Source organism: Onychomys torridus, chromosome 12 (assembly GCF_903995425.1).
Source record: "Onychomys torridus chromosome 12, mOncTor1.1, whole genome shotgun sequence".
NCBI classification, from domain to species: domain Eukaryota; kingdom Metazoa; phylum Chordata; class Mammalia; order Rodentia; family Cricetidae; genus Onychomys; species Onychomys torridus.
In genome coordinates, this window is record NC_050454.1 from 21,628,866 (window position 1) to 21,649,644 (window position 20,779).

Below are 20,779 nucleotides of genomic sequence, written 5' to 3' on the forward strand. Positions count from 1 at the left end.
CAGGGTCAGTGCTTTATGCTCTTGGACATTGGAGTTGCTTCTGTTATTCTGCCCCTTAAGCAGGATGAGTTCATTACAAGAGTTCTCTCAAATGGGCTTTCATTCAAACTCACCTGTCCTTGCTTTTATCCCAACTCTTTCAGTAACTTCTAAAGCTCCTTTTGATCGCCTGGCTCCAACTCCTATTCACGACCTGCTTGTTGATCTGTTCAGAAGTGACAGGCTTTCAGCAAAAGGTTTAGATGAGGGGGAAAAAAGGCATGTTGGGGAGGAAAAAAAAAAAACATGATGAAAGGGGAAAACACATACACAAAAATAGATTGTTGCTCCATGATCAAGACCTTCTTGGATCACTGTCCGTTGCAAAATAATACTGAGGAAAAAAAGAATAATTTGGAGACAGGAAATGCAGAAGTTGAGGTGGAAGGGAAAGTAAGTGTTAGAAAATCAACACGGAAGCCAGACAAATCCTTATGATTACTATTCTCCATGTGCAAGGAGGCCTTGTGATTTATATGCATTCGTCAGCGATCTATCAGCTTCCTGACAGCTGGGGGAGGGGAGCACTACATTTCCTTCACCTATGATGGATCTGTTTGATGATATCTCCACCAGGCTGCAGCAGCTGGAGTCCCCTATTTCACACATGTATCCACAAAATGTATTGTTAAAAGTAAAGACTTCTTTGGCTCTTTAAATTTTCTGCCTTTATTTTTTATCTCTTTTACCTCTACCTGTGAAGGCGAAGGAGAGAGAAGGGCTCTTTCCATACTGTAGGCTTGATAGGCTGTCTCATTCCTAAGTCATTTATTTGCATACTTTTTTTTCTATGTGCTAACTCTATAATGGCATGCATGCTGTATCTATTAATTGTCATGTCTTGGCACAATTTGATCTGAATTGTATCTAAATGCATGTAATGCAATGATGACTCATATTATAATGTGGTTCAGCTCCAATGGCAGTATTTGCATAATGCTGGACATGATAAGACTATAAAGTAAGGGGTTGGGTTTTCAAGTGAGAGTTATGGAGAACAGTCTTCTGACTTTACAGCCATGCCTCATCCATCAGAATGCTCATCCAATGTGCCTCATAATTTATTGTAAGCACTGTTCTTTCTCCTTACTGCTGGGATGAGATAAAGAGTAAGCCTACATGGTATAGACCTCATTATTTTTCCTTTTAGAACTTAGCATATTTTTTGATATTTATTTTGTAATGACTCATAAGGTAACAGAATTTTCTTCAAAGAGCTGTGGAATTGTTTTTAATTGCACAGTGCATGAAGATTTTAAGTACACATCAGAGGCAGATCCCAAGACTCATTTTGTTCTTTTAACTATACAACTTAGGCAAGTTTGATTTTTCTCATTCTAGGTGAAAGAATTTTTATTTTAATGAAGAACAGAGACATGTAGGGAGAAGAATCAAAACCAAAGCAAGATTTGAATTTTTTGTTTGTATTCTCTAAACTATGGGGCTAGAAGGAGAGTCTGTAGTTCAAAGAAGAGGGAAGGATTGGAGAGCCTTGCTGCTTTGGTCACAGTATAACTAGCACTCACTCTGTAGGAAGGCATGGGCCTTGTTCATACAACATGGGAGTTCCAAGGACATACAACACACAGGGTGAGCTTCGTCTAGCCCAGGAGGAGCCCCAGCTGTGCCCACAGATCTCTGCAGACCACAAGCCACAGCATGAGCCAGCTGTCATCCTCTATCCCCGCTGTCCTAGAGGAAATCTATTATTTTAGGTTTGCCATTTATAGAACACATTGGACTGGACAGAGATTGGGAAACATTTAATGCCTGAGCTACCCAGTCACAAGCAATCAAAAAGATCCCTTTACACTGTGGTAGTTTGAATGAGACATCCCCATTGTCACTAGCAATTAAATGTTTGATTCCGAGTTGGTAGCCCTATATGGGGAAGCCTAGGAGGTGTGGCCTTGTTGGTGGAAGTATGTCACTGGGAGCAGGTTTGGAACCTTATAAAGACTTGTGCAGTTTGACTTCTCTGCTTCATATCTGGGGTTCAAGATGTGAGCTCTCAGCTCTTCCTGCTGCTATAGTTGTGGCTTGCTGCAAGGTTTTCCCATCATGGTTGTAATAGACTCTTGAACCTTGAGAACCATACCTTGAGAACCATAAGCCCCAAATAAACCCTTCCTTCTCTAAATTGACTTAGTCATGGTGCTTTATCTTGGCAACAGAAAAAAAAAAAAAAGTGTTGCATAGGTGACATCAAAGACTTTTTTTTTTCAATTTAAATTGTATTGTTTTTAAGGGTAATGTTGCTAACTAGAGGAAATATGGAAGAAGAAACAGGGTAGAACAAGTCCCTAAAAGGTTTTTGCGAAGTTGTCTGTCAGTCAACAAGGACTAGGCAAATCACAATATTCCAAGTTGCTTGGTATTGCGTTACTACAGAGGGAATCTTCAAGATCAAGTTAAAGAACAATAAAGGAATAAGAAGTGTTAAGCTACTTCAAAGCACACTAAGTACTCTTAATGCATTGTTCATTTACTGATACAAAGCATCTAAGGAGGAAGTCATTGCCCCTGAGCTGCCAAAGAATGACACCAGGGCTCATCAATGATATGGGATGCCTTGGCCAGGGGCTATGCTTTTTTAAAAAAAAAATGTCCATCTTTTTATTCTTATTTGTGTGTATGTTTCTTTGTCTGTACATGTATGTATACATGAATGCAGGTACTTGAGGAAGCCAGAGCAGTTATATCAAGCTGAAGCTGGAGTTACAGGCTATTAAGGGCCTGCCAGTGTGGGTGCTAGGAACCAAACTTGGGTCCTCTGCAAGAGCAGTGGACTGACGTTAAACATAGTAGCCCTCTCTCCAGCCCCACCTGCTCCTACGCCTAAAGTCAGCCTACAGATTGGACATTCACTGACATCTCCAAACCTCTGTTTTTCTAAAAAAAAAATCCTGCTCCGTTTTTTTCTGATTTGTAATATCACAATATGGTATTTTTTTAAAAAAAATCTTGATATTCAAACATTATAAGTAAATTAGATGTTATAAGAGGCATAGCTCAGAGCTTTGGGAGTTTGGGTCCATCCCACTGAAATAAAACAATCAGTACAATAACTACAATAACCTGGATCTTGTGGATGTTTTTAGTTTCCCAGTGCCTGGGAAAGTATGCTTGCTTGATACTGTTGTCCATTAAGCATGTTGTATTGTTGTATGAAAAAAAAAAGCAACTAATGTGTATAAGTTAAGTAAGAATTACATTACTGTTAAACTCTAACATCCTCCTCCTCCACCACCTCCACCACAAAGCAAATCTGGAAGCAAGCTAGCTAGCGAGGTGAACGTTCTTGCAGTAAAGGTCAGTGAGGGTTTCTAATGGTCAACAGTCAAATTCAGAGTTCCTTTTCTAATTTCTGAGTCTAATGTTATAAAATGGTAATGAAGCCAAACCAAAATGATTAACAATTATAAAATTCTTGAATTTAGTAGTTATCTAACTGGGTATTTTTAAAATGTGTTTGCATAGTTCTTAGAATTCATTATTCTTAAAATAATGTGGTAAAAACAGACTAAGGACTTCTGAGTCAGAATAGTCTGGGATATTTTCATGACAGTCTATTCCATCTTCTGCTTGAAATCATCCTGATTCTATGCTTTTAATGTTGGTAATATATAGCATCACTTCCCAGACCAATTATCTTTCCTTCCAGAGTAAAATGATTTTATGGTAGTTTTGCTGATTCATTGAGGGCTTTATTTGTAGGATTGAAGTTACAATATTAACAGCATCAAAATAAAGGGAGAACACATTCTTAAAACTTCTTTTCAATTCACATCTTGCATCTTTCCAAAAGATATGTAAATATATAAAAAATTTATTACTCATGAAAGAAATACATATTTATTTATATATTATATATTTATATTATATATTAATATATGTATATGTATCCTTAATGAGTAATAAAATCAATTGCTGATGAAGAAAAAGGGAATTCTTGTTTGCTTTTGTTTTTGTTTTTTCTAGCATTAATTCTGATGATTTTGCTCCTATTTATTATTATTATTATTATTATTATTATTATTATTATTATTATATTTGTTTTAATTTTACACATCAGCCATGGGTTCCCCTGAACTCCCCCCTCCCGCCCCCGCCCCAACCTTCCCCTCATCCTCTCCCCTCTATTCCCATCTCCTCCAGGGCCAAGACTCCCCTGGGGATTCATTTAAACCTGGTGGATTTAGTACAGGCAGGTCCAGTCCTCTCCTTCCAAGCTGAGCAAAGTGTCCCTGTGTAAGCCCAATGTTCCAAACAGCCAGCTCAAGCACTAAGGACAGGTCCCGGTCCCACAGCCTGGACGTCTCCCAAACAGTTCAAGCTATTCAACTGTCTCACTTATCCAGAGGGCCTGATCTACCTGGGGGCTCCACAGCCTTTGTTTCATAATTCATGTGCTTCCATTCATTTGGCTATTTGTCCCTGTGCTTTTTCCAATCTTGGTCTCAACAATTCATGCTCTTACAGTCCCTCCTCTTTCTCGACAGTTGGACTCCTGGAGCTCCACCTGGGGCCTGGCTGAGGATCTCTGCATCCACTTCCATCAGTTATTGGATGGGGGTTTCAGCACTACTGTTAGGGTATTTGGCCATCTGATCACCAGACTAGGTGAGATCAGGCTTTCTCTCAACCATTGCCAGCAGTCTACAGAGGATATATCATTGTGGATTTCTGGGGACCTCTCCAGCACTCTGCCTATTCCTGTTCTCATGTGGTCTTCATTTATCATGGTCTGTTATTCTGTGTTCTCCCTTTCTGTTCTTCATCCAGCTGGGATCTCTTGCTCCCCTAAGCTTTCTTTCCCTCAATCCTTGCCCTTCAATACTCCCACTGTCGTCCAGGTTGTTCATGTAGATCTCATCCATTTCTCTATCATTGTGGGATCCCTGTGTCTTTCCTAGGGTCCTGTTTTCTAGGTAGCCTCCCTGGAGTTGTGTAGCAATCTAGTCATCTTTGTTTTACATCTAGTATCCTCCTATGAGTGAGTCCATAACATGCTTGTCCTTCTGAGTCTGGGTTACCTCACTCAGGATGATTTTTTTTTTCTATATCCATCCATTTGCCTGCAAACCTCATGATGTCATTGTTTTTCTCTGCTGAGTAGTACTCCATTGTGTATATGTACCACATTTTCTTTATCCATTCTTCAGTTGAAGGGCATCGACGTTGTTTCCAGGTTCTGGCTATTACAAACAATGCTGATATGAACATAGCTGAGCAAATGCCATTGTGGTATGATTGAGCATTCCTTGGGTATATGCCCAAGAGTGCTACAGCTGGGTCTTGGAGGAGACTGCTTCCCAATTTTCTAAGGAAGTGCCATATTGATTTCCAAAGTGGCTGTAAAAGCTTGCATCCAGCAGTGGAGGAGAGTTCGGCTTGCTCCACATCCTTTCCAGCATAAGCTCTCTTCTGTGTTTTTGATCTTAGCCATTCTGACAGGTGTAAGGTGGTATCTCAGAGTCGTTTTGATTTGCATTTCCCGGATAATTAGGGATGTTGAACAATTCCTTAAATGTCTTTCTGCCATTTGAACTTCCTCTGTGGAGAACTCTCTGTTTAGTTCTATAGCCCATTTCTTAATTGGACTGTTGGGCATTTTGATGTCTAATTTCTTGAGTTCTTTATATATTCTGGATAACTGCCCTCTGTCAGATGTTGGGTTGGTGAAGACCTTTTCCAATTCTGTAGGCTGTTGCTTTGTCTTGTTGACCATGTCCTTAGCTCTACAAAAGCTTCTCAGTTAAAACAGGTCTCATTGATTGATTGTTTCTCTCAGTGTCTGTGCTACTGGTGTTATATTTAGAAAGTGATCTCTGGTGCCAATATGTTCAAGAGTACTTTCTACTTCCTCTTCTATCAGGTTCAGAGTAACTGGGTTTATGTTGAGGTCTTTGATCCACTTGGACTTAAGTTTTGTGCACGGTGACAGATATGGATCTATTTGCAGCCTTCTACACATTGACATCCAGTTATGGCAGCAGCATTTGTTGAAGATGCTTTCTTTTTTCCATTGTACATTTTTGGCTTCTTTGTCAAAAATTATATGTTCATAGGTGTGCAGGTGAATGTCAGGGTTTTCAATTCGATTCCATTCGTCCACATGTCGGTTTTTATGCCAATACCAAGCTGTTTTTAGTATGGTAGCTCTATAGTAGAGCTTGAGATCAGGGATCATAATGCCTCCAGAGGTTGTTTTATTGTGCAGGATTCTTTTGGCTATCCTGGGTTTTTTTGTTTTTCCATATGAAGTTGAGTATTATTCCTTCCAGATCAGTGAAGAATTGTGTTGGTAATTTGATGGGGATTGCGTTGAATCTGCAGATTGCTTTTGGTAAGATCACCATTTTTACTATGTTAATCCTGCCTATCCATGAGCATGGGAGATCTTTCCATTTTCTGACATCTTCTTCAATTTCTTTTTTTAGGGACTTAAAGTTCTTGTCATATAGGTCCTTCACATGCTTTGTTAGAGTAACCCCAAGGTATTTTATATCATTTGTGGCTATTGTAAAGGGTGATGTATCTCTGATTTCCTTCTCAGCCTGTTTGTCTATTGTATATAGGAGGGCTACTGATTTTTTTTTTTTTTGAGTTGATCTTGTATCCTGCTATGTTGCTAAAGGTTTTCATTAGCTGTATAACTTCCTTGGTTGAATTTTTGGGGTCACTCATGTATACTATCATGTCATCTGCAAATAGGGAGAGCTTGACTTCCTCCTTTCCAATTTGTATCCCCTTAATCTCTTTATGTTGTCTTATAGCTCTGGCTAGAACTTCAAGTACTATATTGAATAAGTAGGGAGAGAGGGGACAGCCTTGCCTTGTTCCTGATTTTAGTGTTTCTCTCCATTTAATTTGATGTTGGCTGTTGGCTTGCTGTAGGTTGCCTTCATTATGTTTAGGTATGTTCCCTATATTCCTGATCACTACAAGACCTTTATCATGAAGGGTGTTGGATTTGTCAAACGCCTTTTCTGCATCTAGTGAGATGATCGTGTGGTTTTTTTCTTTGAGTTTGTTTATATGGTGTATTCAATTGACGGACTTTTGTATGTTGAACCACCCTTGCATCCCTGGGATGAAGCCTACTTGATCATGTTGGATAATTGTTTTGATGTGTTCTTGGAGTCTGTTTGCCAGTATTTTATTGAGTATTTTTGCATCTATGTTCATGAGGGAGATCGGTCTGTAGTTCTCTTTCTTTGTTGCATCTTTGTTTGGTTTAGGAATCAAGGTAATTGTAGCCTCATAGAAGGAGTTTGATAATATTCCTTCTGCTTCTATTGTGTGGAACAATTTAAAGAGTATTGGTATTAAGTCTTCTTTGAAGATCTGGTAGAATTCTGCAGTGAAACCATCTGGTCCTGGGTTTTTTTTGGTTGGGAGACTTTTAATGACTGATTCTATTTCCTTAGGGGTTATTAAAATGGTTTAGCTGGTCTTGATTTAACTTAGGTATGTGGTACCTATCCAGAAAACTATCCATTTCTTTTAGATTTTCCAGTTTTGTGGAGTAGTGGTTTTTGAAGTATGACCTGATGATTCTCTGGATTTCCTCATTGTCTGTTGCTATGTCCCCCTTTTCATTTCTGATTTTGTTAATTTGGATGCTCTCCCTCTGTCTTTTGGTTAGTTTGGATAAGGGCTTGTCTATCTTGTTGATCTTCTCAAAGAACTAACTCTTTGTTTCATTAATACTTTGTATTGTTCTCTTTATTTCTATTTTATTGATTTCAGCTCTCTATTTGATAATTTCCTGGCATCTGTTCCTCCTGGGAGACTTTGCTTCTTCCTGTGCAAGGGCTTTCAGGTGTGCTGTCAAGTCACTAGCATGAGATTTCTCCAGCTTCTTTATGTGGGCATTTAGTGCTATAAATTTCCCTCTTAGCACTGCTTTCAGAGTGTCCCATAAGTTTGGGTATTTGGCATATTCATTTTCATAGATCTCTAGGAAGTCTTTAAATTCTTTCTTTATTTCTTCCTTAACCCATTGGTGATTCATTTGAGCATTATTAGGTTTCCATGAGAATGTAGGATTTCTATAGGTTTTTTGTTGTTGTTGAAATCTAACTTTAAACCATGGTGGTCTGATAAAACACAGGAGGTTATTCCAATTGTTTTGTATCAGTTGAGATTTGCTTTGTGGCCAAGTATGTGGTCAATTTTAGAGAAGGTTCCATGGGGTGCTGAGAAGAAGGTATCTTCTTTTTTGTTCAGGAGGAATGTTCTGTAGATATCAATTAAGTCCACTTGAGCCATAACATCAGTTAAGACCATTATGTCTCTGCTATGTTTTAATTTGGCCAATCTGTCCAGAGGTGAAAGTGGGGTGTTGAAGTCTCCCACTATTAATGTGTGAGGTTTTATATGTGATTTAAGCTTTAGTAATGTTTCTTTTACATATGTGGGTGCCCTTGTGTTTGGGGCATAAATGTTCAGAATTGAGACTTCATTTGGTGGATCTTTCCAGTGATTAGTATGTAATGTCCTTTATCATCTCTTTTGATTGATTTTAGTTTGAAGTCTATTTTGCTGGATATTAGGATGGCTACACCAGCTTGCTTCTTAAGACCATTTGATTGGAAAGTCTTTTCCCAGTGTTTTATTCTTAGGAGGTGTCTATCTTTAAATTTGAGGTGTGTTTCTTATATGCAGCAGAAAGATGGGTCCTGTTTTCGTATCCATTCTGTTAGTCTGTGTCTTTTTATAGGTGAATTAAGTCCATTGATATTAAGGGATATTAATGACCAGTGATTGTTCATTCCTGTTATTATTTTTAGGTTTTTATAGTAGTGTGTGTGTGTGTGTGTGTGTACTTCTCTTCTTTGGGGTTTAGTGCTGTGGTGTTATCTATTGCCTGTGTTTTCATGGGTGTATCTGCCTTCCTTAGGTTGGAATTTTCCTTCTAGTGCTTTCTGTAGGGCTGGGTTTGTGGATAAGTATTGTTTAAATCTGGTTTTGTCTTAGAAGGTCTTGTTCACTCCATCTATGATAATTGAAAGTTTTGCTGGGTATATTAGTCTAGGCTGGCATCCATGGTCTCTTAGTGTCTGCATTATATTTTCCATGTCCTTCTTGCTTTCAAAGTCTCCATTGAGAAATCGGGTGTTATTCTGATGGGTTTGCCTTTATAAGTCACTTGTCCTTTTTCCTTTGTTGCCCTTAATATTCTTTCTTTATTCTGAACATTTGGTTGTTTAATTATTATGTGGTGAAGGGGCTTTTTGGGGGGGTCTAGTCTGTTTGGTGTTCTATAGGCTTCTTGTATCTTCATAGGCATTTCGTTCTTAAAGTTGGGGAAGTTTTCTTCTATGATCTTGTTAAATATATTTTCTGTGCCATTGAGTTGGTATTCTCCTTCCTCTATCCCTATTATTCGTAGGTTTGGTCTTTTCATGGTGTCCCAAATTTCTTGGACATTGTGTGTCATGACTTTGTTGGTTTTAGTGTTTTCTTTGACTGAGGAATCTATTTCTTCTAATCTATCTTCAACATCAGAGATCCTCTGTTCCATCTCTTGTATTCTGTTGGTTATACTTGCATCTGAAGTTCCTGTTTGTTTACTCAGATTTTCTATTTCCAGCATTCCTTCTGCTAGTGTCTTCTTCATTTTTTCTATTTCTCTCTTCAGGTCTTGGACTGTTTCCCTTGCTTTTTCATGATTTTCTTTCAGGGACTTATTGTTTTCTTCTGCTTTAATTGTCCTTTCCTCTAGTTTTTTATAGCTTTCTTCCCATTTTTTGTTTATCTGTTCCTCCACTTTATTTTTGATTTCTTCTATATAAAGCTCTAGCCTCTTCATGGTGTTACTTATAAGGTTGTTTTCTTCTTCTTCTTCTTCTTCTTCTTCTTCTTCTTCTTCTTCTTCTTCTTCTTCTTCTTCTTCTCCTTCCATTCCATGATGTTCAGGTCTAGCTGTTGGAGAAGGGCTAGGTTCTGGTGATGCTGTATTGCTCTTTATTTTATTGTATGTACTTCTGCCTTGACGTCTGCCCATCTCCTTGTAGATTAGTTCTTGGTCTTATCAGTGTACTTGGTCCAGACTGAGCTGATAGATTTAGGGAGCCTCTCTCTGGTCCAGATGGGAGCTCTGGTCCAGATGAGAGTGCTGTTTGGATAGGAGCTGGGGGTCTGGTCTCTGAGTCCCAGGAAGTCCCTGGGGTCTCCTTATCTTGTCCAAATGGGAGCTCCTCTTATCCAGATGGGAGTTCTGGGACAGGATGGTAGCTGGGAGCTCTTTGGTCCAGATGGGAGTTCTGGGGTGGTTGGGAGCTGGGGGCTGATCTCTGAGTCTCTGGAAGTGGCTGGGGTCTTGGGCAAATGGGTGTGGGGGCAGGGTGTGGAGACTGCAGGATCTGCCTGCAGTCTTGGAAAAGGGGAGCCTTCCCGAAGGGCCTGAAGAATGGCTGGAAACTGGGTCCAAGTTGGGCAGGTCCTCCGGGGTTGGCTGGTGCCCAAGGGTGGGACCCAGAGGTGGTTGCCTCTCTGACTACAACCCCAGGCACTCACCTCTGGTCCAGATGGGAGTTCTGGGGCAGGATGGAAGCTGGGGGCTGGTTTCTATGTCTCAGGAAGTGGCTGGGGTCTCTGGCAAATGGGTGTGGGGTAGGGCATGGAGGTTTTAGGGTTCACCAAAGGGTATTGGAGATGGGGAACCTTCCGGTGGGGATGGGGGTTCCTGCCCTATGGCCAGAACCTGGGGTCCAGTTGGGCAGGTCTTCTCCGGAGTCGCTGGTGCCCAGGGCTGTGACCCAGGTGCAGGCCTCTCTGGGTCTTACCCCAGGCACTCACCTCTGGTCCAGGTGGGAGTTCCTGGGCTGGATGGAAGCTGGGGCTTGGTCTCTGATTCTCAGGAAGTGGCTGGGGTCTTGGGCAAATGGGTGTGGGGGCAGGATCTGCCTGCAGTCTTGGAAAAGGGGAGCCTTCCTGCAGGGCCTGAAGAATGGCTGGAAACTGGGGCCAAGTTGGGCAGGTGTAGAGCCCGCTTTTTAAGCAAGTAACTCCAGCTATGGTGGTAACTGCTTGTAGCTAAGGTAGGTTGAGCCTGAGTCCTAAACTGAGGTAGGCCTGATTTAGGCTGGAGCTTGGCCCTAGCTAGGGAGCCGGGCCGCCCAGGCGGGAAGCTGGACCCACTGCCAAGCCAAGCAGTTTTTTCTAATGAATTCTTGCCATGTTGGGCACCAATTGTAGATGTATCCGTCTTGTTAAATAAGAAACACAGAGCCAGTTGCAGAGTTAAAAACCAAGAGGTCAGAGCAATAACTGAGAATCTTACCCTTCACTGCTTCTGCTGTCTTTTCGAAAAAGGGAATTCTTATACACTGTCGTTAAGAATGCAAATTAGTCTGAAATACATATGGATATGGAGGGGCCTAAAAAGCTCAAAAGACAACTCCTATATAACCCAGTCAGGCATTTCTTAGGTATTTATATGAAAGGCTTTATGTCAGCATATCACATAGATATAAGAACATCCATGTTTGTTGCAGCACAATTGCAATAGCAAGTTATGGAATGAGTATAGACATCTGTCAATAGATTAATGGATAAAGAAAGTGGTATATCTAATTAGATACATAATGGCATTTTGTTCAGCCACAAAAAGTTATGTTGTCAAAGAAATGGATGCAAGTAGAGACTGTCCCATTAAGTGATATAAACGAGATTCAGAAAAACAAATATCACACATTTTCTTTCATTTGTGAACCCTAGATTTTATAGAGACACATATAGCATGTGTATATGCCATGAATATGGTAGACTGTCTTCTTTAAATGAGGGGGAGAATAAAGCAGAGCTGCAGGAAAGGAAAGAGGGAAAAATAGGGAAGTAGTAGGGGGAAATGTGATACAAGTACAGAATGTATGAAAATATCTTTATGAAATCCATTACTGTGTTACAATGAATACATCCCAATAAAATAACAAAAATAGAAAACAGAAACAGTAAAATAATTCTAGGTATTTGAACCAAAGTTAAAGACCTAATTCAGGTTCTTCCCACTTGCTCCTGTCTATATTCTGTGTAGGACCTACCCTTTTGTGTGGTTATTGCTCTGTGTATTGAAGTATGTTTATCAACACACCTACACCTGATGTCTTCCCTCAATATACCAGCCACAAAGAGTCCCTTCTCAGTTGTAACAAAAACTGTCTCCACAGATTACCAATGTCACCTATGGGCACAAATTGCATCTACTTAAGAAACAAAGTACCTACTCATCCAGTGACAATGTCTCTCAGTATTGAAATATAAAAAGCATCCATAAAAATAGACCACAGACTAAATAATATTTATGTATTTTTACCCTTGCCTTAAATAAATAAATAAATACCAGATTCTAGTCCTCCAATAAGGAATGGAAAATGTATAATATTATGGTTAGACAAATACAAATGCTAAGATGGAAAATTTTTAGCTAATAATAATTTTAAAATATGCAATGATGTGCTTAGTAACAACTAAACAGTTTAGTCTGATTGGAATGTATCATTTACATGATGAAAATCTTGCCAGCAAATTTGTTTATATACTAGTGCAGACTGGGTTGAACATTTCCTTTGTTTCCAGTTACATTTGTTGTTTATAAGTATAATCACTAACTTTCTATAACATAAATGGAATTGCCAGTGTACCCATCCATGTAACTGTGCCTAACATATCTAGCATAAAGTACTGGCAGAGACCCAGTACTCCAGAGTTTTATGAATATATTGAATTCTTATGACATTTTTATAGATTCAGATGCATTAATCATTATACATAAAATGCTGATTTAAAAAACCATAGTTTTATACTTAAGGTAGGTAACCCAGCTACTGTTTAAGAGTTTGTGATTTTTGCAGAAGGCAACCTACTCAACACTGGTACTTTTGTCTTTTTTTCAATCTGTTTACATGCAATACAGATTTTTTTTCCATAAATGATCTTTCTTACTTGTGGTGGGTCCCACATAGGCTCATGTATGAACACTTGGTCCCCAGGTTGTTTGAGGAGGTTATGGGATGTTTAGGAGGTGAAGCCTTGCAAGAGGAAGTCAGGCACAAGGGATGGATTTTAAGAATTTATAGCCTATCCTTCCTATAGTTTACCATCTCTGCTATCTGTGTGTGGTTGAAATGTTATGGGCTCTCTCTATGGACTCATATCCAAAATAAATACTTTCTTCCATAAGTCACTCTTGGTCATGAAGTTTCATCAGGGCAACAAAAATAACTAATATAGAATAATGAATAATTAATGTGAATTTATCTGTTTTCTTTTTAAACTTTAAAATAATAATTGAATTTTAGTGTGTGTGTGTGTGTGTGTGTGTGTGTGTGTGTGTGTGTTTCTAATGTATATGATATAGGGTATATAAATGCTACTGTACATATGTGGAAGGCTGAGGACAACTTTTGTGGAATGTGTTTTCTCTTTCTTCATGTATATAGTTTCAGGGGATTGAACTCAGGCCAACAGGCTTGAAGCACAAGTGCCTTTACCCACTTAGCCATCTATCTCAGTGACCTTCCCTGAAATTCATTTAATATAATATTCAATAGTCTATAATGTTACCTTGAAATTTTAATTTTTCATGCTAAATGATGTTAATTATTTCTTCAAAAATTATATAACCAATAGAGATTTGATAGTTGGCCTAATAGTAAGTTAAATAGTAAGTTAAATTCAGAGTACTTATTTGACAATTCTGAAAGTATCTACTGAGTAGATGGTGTTTACATTAAATCACTAAGGTTCTTTAGTGAATTATAAGGTCGCTGTCTCTAGTAAACATATGATTTAAAATAACTTGAGTCCATTGTTGAGTATGAGGATGTTGTAAGTGGGACCCAATGAAAAGGACTGGATACTGACTTAAAAAGCTTTCCTAGAGAAGCAAAATCTTATGGCCTCAGCTTCCAGCCACAAATCCCATCTAAGTGTAAGGACAATCTCTAACCCTCATCTATTCCTGACCTGATTGTTCTTTTTTCTCTCTTTTTATTCATACAGTCTTTCTCAACCCCAGAATTATTTGCAATATCATGAGCTCATTGATTAAAAAAAAATCCCATTAAATTGAGAAATACATGAAGGAACAGATTTTTAAAATAGTTCCCGCACTTTCTGTTTAATCTGGGCTGATTTGGGATTTGGGATATAAAGTCATTAAGCATATTCTCTGAACTACAACATTGTCCTGTATGCAAAGAACATTTAAATGGTACTAATTTATTGTAATCACAATATGGTGGTACAGCTCCAGAGTCTTAACTCACTCCACAACCCTGCCTAAGACAGTTAAGCCAACCTTGTTCCTCGATGCAAACCCATGATACTTGGTGTCAACTCAGTGAATGATGGATATGCAATTGTACCAGGATTCTCATTTCTGCATAGCCAGGTAGTATGTGATTATTCAGTGACTGGTTCCTTTAATAGACCTAGAGTTATGCAAATTAGAATGAATACTTGGGCTTTTAGCATCTTTTTCTTATGTGTACAGTTTATAATTTAAGTTAGTTATCACCTCATCTCAAGATTTTTTAAATTAAAAAATGAATTAGTTCTAGAAGAACATTTGCTCAGTTTTTTTGTTAGAAAATTGTCATCCCGTTGTGGAGGGATTGTTTTCTGGTCTATAAAGAATGCATTTACTTGGAATCTTTTGACTACATAAAATGAAACTTTAAAGATTCAGCAAGTCAATATATATATATATATATATACATATATAAAACTGTTTTGTTTCCTTGTGTTTATTGTTCAAATAATCTGGTGAACCAGTAAAATATGTGATAGGATTTTAACACACCTTTCACTTGTTTGCAAGTAATAGATAAATTTGAAAAGTAAAGAAGGATGAAGCCCAAACTAAAGTAAGATGTTATGTAGATTGTCATGACAAAGCTTCACGTAACACATTGTTGCAGTCAGTGCATTTTTATGAGTCTGGCAGTTCTGCTGAAATAATCAACTGCTTCTTTAGGTAAGAGAGATCGGAATACTTTCCGAAGATAATTTGGAATAATGATGTGTGTGATTTTTAACTTTTCCATGGAGAAAAATTGCTAAAATGCCAAAAGATCCTAAAGACCTGACATAGCATTTCTACACTTATGCTGGTAAAAAAATTGGCCTAATTTATTTGTAGGTTTGGTAGGGCTTGGCATGTGGGGCTGGAACATAGCAGCAATAGACTGTTGTTTGCCTTTATGAATGTGCTAGTTGACATAGAAAGCATTTCCAAAATGCCTATTGCATTCTAGAATTTCTTTGTTAAATGTCCAGATGAGTAACCCAAAATTTGTATTTATTAAGTGATAAACAATATACATACATATAAAATGAACGAATTCAGGTCTATTTGCTTTTTATTTATTAAAAATTTTTAAATTGAAATATAATTGTATCACTTCTACCTTCCTTTTCTTTCCTCCAACTCTTCCCACATCCCTTCCTTCCAACTCTTCATAAACCTCCAGTTCCATTTTAAATTGACATTTTCTTTTGTTTATTATTATTTCATATATATAAATTCATAAATATATAAATACAGCTTGCTGAGTCCTTTTAGTAGGGCCTGGTTTATATCAATTTAGTACAAGACATTTGTCCTGGATAACCAATTGGAGGTTCTTCCTTGGAAGAAGCTAATTTGCCTTATTTAAGCTATCATTAGCTGCCTGTAGTTCTCTGTTTCAGTGTAGGACCCAATGGGATTCCCCACTTCCTTGTTAGCATGTCTATTGATATTGTCATTGTTCAGATTCTGCTTGCAAAGCAGAGTTATTGAGGTATTATAGTTAGGTTGTCATATTGTTGAAGTATTATGGGAGTGGTTTCCTTGTTATTGCTAGGAGGCACAATCTCATGGACTTCCTGGACTTTTGGCTCTTAACTCCATCTGCTGTCTCTTCAACAATGTTCTCTACAACTTAGGTGCAGGATTTTTTGTTTGTTTGTTTGTTTGAGACAGGGTTTCTCTGTGTAGCTTTGGATCCTATCCTGGAACTCACTTTGTAGACCAGGCTGGCCTTGAATTCACAGAGATCTGCCTGCCTCTGCCTCCTGAGTACTGGGATTAAAGATGTGTGCTAACACTGCCTGGCTTAGGTGCAGGAATTTTGTTGTAGATGTACCCATTGTGGCTTGGCTCACAACATTCTATTTATCTTTGCAATATGATAGACATATCATGGTCATTCTTGGGACTAAAGGACAATTAGAGTACTTCTCTATTATACAGTAAGTCTGCTTATTGTTATTTTGAGTTATACATATGACAAAAATAAAAGGGACATACACTTGGGGATTTAAAATACATTTACACAGGTTCATTTTCATCCTCTCAAATAAATAAAAACACAAAAATCAATGTCTACACACTGTAATTCTTTAATGGTGCAAACAACACATTATTACTTAATTCTAAATCACCCTAAATTGAAAAGTGCTTTTGATGCTATTCTGAGCAGAGAATTGATGACAAAGAAATAGAAAAAGCAAAGTCTGGAAGGGAGCAGCAGTCATGTCCATGAAATAAGAGTCATGCTCATTGTAGAGTAGCCCAAAATTACCAAACATGTGTAATTATCCCCAACAATATCTGTGTGACTGAGAAACACATCTTGGTAGATGGAAATAACACCTAGTACCTAAAATGATCTATGTTTGTGGAAACAAACAGGGAAAGAAGAAACATATGACCTGTGCATCCTAGCATCCAAGGTGCCAAGTTTTCACTCTTTGTTTTGTTTTGTTTTGTTTTGTTTTGTTTTTCAGATCTCCATTTCATTACATTGGACTTCATTTTTTATATAAATATTTTTATTAAGAAATTTTCTATTCATTTTACATACCAACCACCGATTCCCCTATCCTTCCTCCTCCTGCCCCCCAGCCTTTCCCCCCAAGGCACCCCCCTTCCCACCTTCTCCAAAGCAAGGTCTCTCATGGGGAGTCAGCAGAGCCTGGTACATTCAGTTGAGGCAGGTCCAAGCCACTCCTTCCTGCACCAAGGCTGCGCAAAGTGTCCCATCATAGGCACTAGGTTCCAAAAAGCCAGCTCACACACGAGGGACAGGTTCTGATCCCACTGCCTGAGGGCCCCCTATATAGTTCAAGCCAAACTGCTGTCTCACCTATCCAGAGGGCCCAGTTCAGTACCATGGGAGCTCCTCAGCTATTGGTTGGCATTTCATGCATTTCCACTAGTTTGGCTAGTTATCTCTGTACTTTTCCCAGTCATAGTCTTGATATCCCTTGCTCACAGAATCTCTCCTTTCCCCACTGACTGGACTTCTGGAGCTCCGTCTGAGACCCAGCCATGGATCTCTGCATATGTCTCCATCAGTCACTGGATGAGGGCTCCATGATGACAGTCAGGGAGGGTATTCAGCCATCTGATCATCAAAGTATTCCAGCTCAGGCACCCTCTTGACCATTGCCAGTAGTCTATAGTGGAGTCATCCCTGTGGATTCCTGGGAACCCCCCGCCAGCCCTGTTTCTCCCTATTCCTGTGGTGTCTTCATTTATCATGGCATCTCTTTCCTTGTTCTCCCATTCTGTTCCAGTTCCAGCTCAAACCTCCTGGTCCCCTAAGCGCTCATCCCCCCCCCCCATTACCCTCCCCTCACCCCCAGTTTGCTCCTGTAGATCTCATCCATTTCTCCATCATTGGGCTATCCATGGGTCCTTCCTAGGGTCCTCCTTACTAGCTAGCCTCCCTAGAGCTGTGGGTTGCAGTCTGGTTATCTTTTGCTTTACATCTAGTATCCACTTATGAGTGAGTACATGCCATGTTTGTCTGTCTGAATCTGGGTTACCTCACTAAGGATGATATTTTCTAGTTCCATCCATTTGCCTGCAAACCTCATGATATCATTGTTTTTCTCTGCTGAGTATTACTCTACTGTGTATATGTACCACATTTACTTTTCCATTCTTCAGTTGAGGGGCATCTAGGTTTTTTCCAGGTTCTTGCTATTACAAATAATGCTGCTATGAACATAGTTGAACATGTGCCCTTGTGGTAGGATTGAGCATTCCTTGGGTATTTGCCCAAGAGTGGTATAGCTGGGTCTTGAGGAAGATTGATTTCCAATTTTCTGAGAAACAGCCATACTAAGGGTGTGCTTATGTTTTCACTGGTGTCAGAGGGGGCTGTTTTCTTGGCAAGGGGGTCAGGGAAGTGCCCAAGTTTTCACTCTTAAAAAAAAAACATACCATTTACCTAAATGTAAAAGGGCAGGAAAGGCTTTGCACTGTAGCTAGGGTATATTAAAGACAGAACTTTTCTTCTTGTTATGAGAGTTGTGGTATGGCCTCTAGAGCCAGGTTTGGACAGTGCATAGGTTCCTCATGCTTCCTCCCTATGCATGGGTGTGGGTAGCCTATTTTTCCAGCCTAGAGGAGACTTGCATTTGATTTGACTCAGAAAATACAGGGGAATATGTTGTTTTAATTGTTCTCCTGTCAAGGTACTGGGAATTTCTATCCTTCTATTGTGCCCTAGAGTGTTGAGCAGCTGGCTCTACAGCTGTGAACAAGAACTTGGGTTCCTCTTCCTGTAGGGCAGATATACATCTTGCCATAGGGATATATAGAGAAAGTGTTTTTTTCTTTTGTTTTGTTTTGTTTTTCTTTTCTTTCCTAGCTCAACTATTTAAACATAAAATTCAAGGAAAGTAAAGTAATTCAACCCTCTTTTTCATAAACACACACACACACACACACACACACACACCTGCACACACATCTTGCCATTGATACTAGCACTTATCATTTATCTTCCTTGGAATATGAGTATAAATCTGTTTACTTCATCTCTTATGAAACATTGTTTGTTTAATATGACCAGTAGTGCTGATAGCAAACTATCTCTCCATCAAGCAGCCTATTGCTCTCAGCAGGTAGAATAGAACCTAAACCAGATGATATTTTCCTTTGACTTTCTTGATACATCTACTCACACTTGAACATACACGCATACACACGTTTCTCTTCCTAGGCAATGGGCATTCCAAGTGCTTCAGGGTCACAAGTGAATTCTGAAGTCTAGTGTAATTCTTCTAAATATGAAGCATAACTCACAGGACTGAAGGTCATGCTTATGAAAAAATAAACACAGTATGAAATGTAGCAAAAGTGCCACAGTATCAATTGTATGATTCTCAAAATACTTAAGCAGATGGAGTTTTATACAAATGACCTTTTCCTAAACATGAAGAAGATAAGCTAATGGGAAGTCAATCACCATTTAACTTAACTAGGTCATGTAACTCACATTCCAGTTGTTTATTGCTGAATCAAATGTAATATAATAACATTCACACAATGGGTGGTGGTTGGATCTTAAAGGAAATGGTGAAAGTACTTAGCACTTTCAGAAATATCATGAGGGTGATGTATTATGCCTGTAATTACTTGTCTTGATTGGTCTTGTTGAGTCCCATCATGCAGAGTATGAAAACAGAAATGGTGAGGCACTAACAGACTTATTCTGCTTTGGTAGATGTGTGGTAGAAGACAAGAACTCGAAAGTGGCCTGGTTGAACCGCTCTGGCATCATCTTCGCTGGACATGACAAGTGGTCCCTGGATCCTCGGGTTGAGCTGGAGAAACGCCATTCTCTGGAATACAGCCTCCGAATCCAGAAGGTGGATGTCTATGATGAGGGATCCTACACATGCTCGGTTCAGACACAGCATGAGCCCAAGACCTCCCAAGTTTACTTGATCGTGCAAGGTAAGAGAAGAGTGGAATAAGAGAGTGAGCCATGGAGAGTGGCTGTGATAGGCAAGACATTTGCACAGTTCTTTCTGAAAAAAAATTGTACTATAGTATATATTTTTCTACTAGATGGTTGATTTGAAAAGAAAGAACTGAGAAGATCCATGTGTCCATTGCTGGTGGTGTTTTTGTTTTTGTTTTTTGTTTTTTGTTTTTTTCTAGCTTTGATTAGGAAAACATGCACCAAAGCCACAGCTATCTTAACATAAGTGTACACAATGTTTAAATTCTTAAGAAGTTCTGTTTTGTTTTGTTTTGTTTTTCCCCCTGAGTCAGAGTTTCTTTGTGTAGCTTCAGAGCCTGTCCTGGAACTCACTCTGTAGCCCAGGCTGGCCTCAAACTCACAGAGATCCACCTGCTTCTGCCTCCCAAGTGCTGGGATTATAGGCATGCACCACCACCGCCCAGCCAGAAGTTTTTTTTTTACTTTTTTAAATACTTTGCAGAATTTAAGAAATCTTTTTTAAAATCTGTCTTTTCCCTAAAGACCATTATTATTTGATTATGTGCTAGTAAAAGATTTTTAGAAAATTAAAAATTCCTGGGAGCCTTGGTTCCTTCTCATCTAGTTGCCTTTCTTTACAGCTTATATCTTTATTTAATAAATTATTGTAAGCTGGACTAATGATCAGGTTCTGTGATGTCATAGGAGAAAATTTGTTTCTACTACAGTTTCCCTGAGGCACACCTGAGTCATGGTTTTCCGGGACTGAATACCTTAAATAACATACACATGTGCCCATATAGGGTGGCTTCCTTGGGTCTCCTTTCCCTTGAAAACAAAGCTGATTACTTACACAATTTCATTACAAGAAAAATCAAATCTCTAGCAGTTTCCATCTATCTATCAGGAAAGATCTAATCACTGACAAATATTGGAGCTGTATTTCTGTATTTTTGATTTATACTTTTATGCAAATTAAACATGGTCTTAGGGTTCCTGTC

At 38.9% G+C, this 20,779-nt stretch overlaps 1 protein-coding gene across 2 annotated transcripts in view; it reads left to right on the top strand.

Moving 5' to 3' along the window:
- The window catches only part of LOC118593783 (limbic system associated membrane protein), a 621,381-nt gene that overhangs the window by 315,609 nt on the left and 284,993 nt on the right, over positions 1 to 20,779 (top strand). For both annotated transcript variants that reach the window (XM_036203315.1, XM_036203316.1), the window contains exon 2: positions 19,557 to 19,789. In XM_036203315.1, coding sequence (XP_036059208.1) covers positions 19,557 to 19,789 — 233 coding nt within the window. The remainder of the gene's footprint in view (positions 1 to 19,556; positions 19,790 to 20,779) is intronic.